This window comes from Echinops telfairi, unplaced genomic scaffold (genome assembly GCF_000313985.2).
Source record: "Echinops telfairi isolate 266 unplaced genomic scaffold, ASM31398v2 ScPeMD7_7469;HRSCAF=8507_1, whole genome shotgun sequence".
Lineage (NCBI taxonomy): Eukaryota > Metazoa > Chordata > Mammalia > Afrosoricida > Tenrecidae > Echinops > Echinops telfairi.
The window spans coordinates 17031413-17035091 of record NW_022111373.1 but is presented as its reverse complement, the minus strand read 5'-3'; the positions used below and the strand labels follow the sequence as shown (position 1 = coordinate 17035091).

Genomic DNA, 3679 nt, shown 5'->3' with positions numbered 1-3679 from the left:
CCGCCTCCCGCCTGCAGTGGCCACAGCTACAAGTTATGAATGTGAAACATTTCTCCCAGCCCTAGGACTCGGAAGTTCGGAGGGAGTGAAATGTAATGAACACAAGAGCAAAGCAGATGTTTTAAAGAAACACCTTATAAACCTTTCCTCAACTGATCTCCAATTTGTCGGCTTTCCCAAGGGGCCGGAGACTGGGACCAAGGGCGGAAGGAGGGGGAGGGGAGAGGGAATCTGCGAGCGACTTCGATTTTAGGGACCCCTCATGTAGGAAACAAAGAAAAACGTTTTGCTAGCTCTCAATCAAGTCCTGTAATGAGCACACCACTGTTGCTATTTGTGGGTTTGTTTGGGTTGGGTGGGGCTCCCCCCCCCTCCCTTAATGATGTTTTCGCGGCTGGCTTTTTAAAGGAGGTGGAAAATGGTGATTATAACCATTACATGTCATGGGTGGCTTTTCCCTTGTTTCATATTAAATTATTGGACCCTGGGATGTGACTGGCGACAGAAATCGGCTTGTTCTGCCCCTGCCCCCATTTCCCTGGCTCGGTTTGGAAGGGGGTCTGCCCCGCTAGGATAGGAGGGGAGGTGGGGAGGGGAGCTGGAGAACGGACACTGCAGACCAGGATATGTAACCGTGTCACTTTTATTCTCCTTTGGGTTAAAAACCCAAGAGGTGATTTACTCTAAGTTACCCCGAGTGCCCAGTCAAGCTTAATTTGTGTGAAGAAGTTACAAATACTTCACCCTCCACTGAATAAAATTCACCCTTCTTGGGTTGCTGTTCTAAATGCGAAAGCCAAGCCCTGTAACTAGTTCCTCATTTCAATGCACAAAACTCGCACATTCCCCTGCATGAAGTCCCCGCTAAGTGCTATAGAGAGACACACCACGCAACCGTACTTACGGTCTGTATTGGATCGAGTTGACCTTTTCCTCCTAACTGCATTGAATGTGTTTGGTTGCAGCCGCTTTATTTTGGAAATTATAATCTCTTCAACAAATTTATTATTAAAGAAGATGGACCATCAAATGTCACAGACCGTCCTGTGTATTTTTGTATAAAAGCAAAAAAGAAAAAGGAAAAGAAAAACAAAACAAAACAAATCCCCCTGGTGCCCACACACAACAAGCTTGTTCTGCAACACTGAAATCAGGACTGAAACACAACACACGCACAGGGGGAGTGGAGCAAAAGGAGCTCTCAGCCTCTATACCTGAAAGGGACTTTTCTTTGTTCCCAATGCCCTTTCGCAGAGAGCCAATCAGAGAGCAGCTTTTATGAAACTGGGCTCTCTGATTGGCTGGCTGCTTTCTCTTGGCTACTGTAGGGGGTTGAGATATACACACGTATAAAACACACACTGAGAGCGGGTGGGGGTGCCGTGGGGGTGGTTGTGGAGACAAAGCGTTTTATTTTCCAACCAGATTGGGGTTGAAGAACCTCCTGCAGGAAGGGAACGGGAGGGAAAAACGGTGCGCCTGTTTCAATTACTACATCATTCACATAAAACACTTATTTATTAAAACACATCTCAAACCGGCTGCGAGGCGAGGCTGTCGGTAAATACAAGTTTGATTGTGTTATCTTGGGGAAAATAATGTATGTGATCGCTCGGTGGCAGAGGGAAGCCAAATGAGCCACTAGCGTGTCGCGAGGAGACAGGGGAGGCAGTGTGGGAATGACTGCGAGCGCTTCGCTGGCTTCCCTTCCTTGTTCCAAGGACTCGGCGGCGCGAATTCCCCGGTCTGGTTCCCTTTCGGTATTGCTTCCAGCCCTCCCCCACCACTCGACCCAGCCTGCAATTTCTCTCCCCTTTCGCTCTCTATTTTAGCTCGCTGATTAAATAAGAAAAATCGATCTGGGGGTAAAGGCGGTGGTGGGGAAAACAAGTAAGTAACCCTTTTGTTTCCAGGCTTCTGGTTCTACAAGCCCTGGCGTGTGAACGCTGGCAACGCGCGAGCCACCACCACGTGAAAGGCTCTTCCCCGTCGTGTCTGTAACAAATCTCTTCCACCTGGTCTTTGCGGCACCAAAAAATAAAATAAGGTTCCAGCTAACCATATTAACACCTCGGGCCAGTCTCTCTCTTTTTTTAAAAATCGATTCATGGAGATACTTAGGAAGATTAACCCCTTAACCAATTCCATTCCGCATAAAAAAAATCGTCAGAATTCCTCTCCCTACTCCCCAATCTGTAACCCTGTTTCTAGCGAGTGCAAGCGCTCTGAATGCTCCATCCGTCTATCCACCAAGAATACAGAAATATTTTAGAATTTATTGGATTTATTGTAAGACAAATGTTCAGCAGCCAAGTTAATGGGACTCTGAGGTCAGAGGACAAAACAGGTTAATACGACAGAAGTTCAGTGTTGTACCATAACAGGTAATGTATTTATATACTTTAGAGTGCATTTTCTTTTTCATTTTTTCCCTTATGTTCCTTTATTTTTAGGTGCCATAATATAGACATTCTAAAGCCAAGGGAGGCTCTGAATTCAGTCAAAAGCCTCATTATGCCAAGTTTTTAGGATCCTGGCATACTGAGATTGTAATTTTCCATAGAATAATTATAATTTAAGATTGTGTCTAAACTGAGTCCAGCAACCGTATAGCATGGATTTGCGCTATCAGAAGATAACTTAAATGTAAACATTCAGTGCTGACTTTGTAGATCAATAAAAATATTTGTCACATACTTTAAGTAATGGCTATTGACTCATGTTTAGGTTTCACTATATTAGTCCATAAAAACATTGTCAATTAGTTGTTTCGCAACCCCAGATGAACTGTATTTGCTGCTGCAAATAATAAACAGCAGTTTCCACCCTTTACTGAGGTATATAAACCAGAGGAATGCAATCTGTAACAGTGCCTAGATGTCCATAAATCAATTTGTATCCAACTCAAAGCTGCACATTAACAAATGAAAAGGGGTGAATTAGATATGTGATATCCAATTATCCTCCCTTTTAGCAGTGGGGTTTTATATATGTGAGTGTTCAGATTTTATAATCCGCGTGTGTCCCACTAACAACAACACAACACCATGTGGTGATTTAAGATTTCTCTTGGAAGTAATAGTTCCTCCTAGAACCAGATCACTCTTGGGAAAGTACTGTCCCTGGGGTGTCATCTACATTTCAGCCCTTGCAAACCCACAACCACCCGTACCCTCCATCAGTTTGGGGGGATGGGGGCGATGATTAGGTCTTAAAGCAACAGGATTTCAAAGAGCACAGAAAATTGGAGAAGCCTGTGAGGACACCCCCCACACACTCCTTTCTTAGCAAAAGCCCATCAGAGGGCCTGCTGCACAGATTCGGTGTCACTCAAAACAAAGGTATACTTCCTTATTCTGAAACCATCTCTTCTGACCCTAAAGTAAAGCCTTTTCAGTGAGTCCCATTAGTAAAATAGGATGGTTTAGGCAGAAATAAATTAGATATTGAACCCCCAACAGATAGATAAATAGCTCCTTCCACTCTGAGACAGTCACATTCTATTTGCATCCCACCCCCACCTTCTGCCCCCACAGGTCTTACTGGCGACTTTTGAATAAACCCGTGTTGTTATGCTGGCTTTGCTCCTGTTGGTTTGGTTTTGTTTGACAAAGGGGCCAACCAAGAGAGATCACAGGGCTATCTGCTAATTGATACCTGAAACTAAGGTAATTAACTA

The 3679-nt window shown here is 44.4% G+C and overlaps 1 protein-coding gene across 2 annotated transcripts in view; it reads right to left on the bottom strand.

Moving 5' to 3' along the window:
* The window catches only part of ZNF608 (zinc finger protein 608), a 120413-nt gene extending 119285 nt beyond the window's left edge, over positions 1–1128 (bottom strand). For both annotated transcript variants that reach the window (XM_045285078.1, XM_045285079.1), the window contains exon 1: positions 905–1128. Coding sequence is in view for 1 of the 2 variants with exons in the window: in XM_045285079.1 (XP_045141014.1) it covers positions 905–946 (42 nt within the window). In the remaining variant the exon portion in view is untranslated. The remainder of the gene's footprint in view (positions 1–904) is intronic.
* Between the last annotated feature and the right edge of the window lie 2551 nt (positions 1129–3679).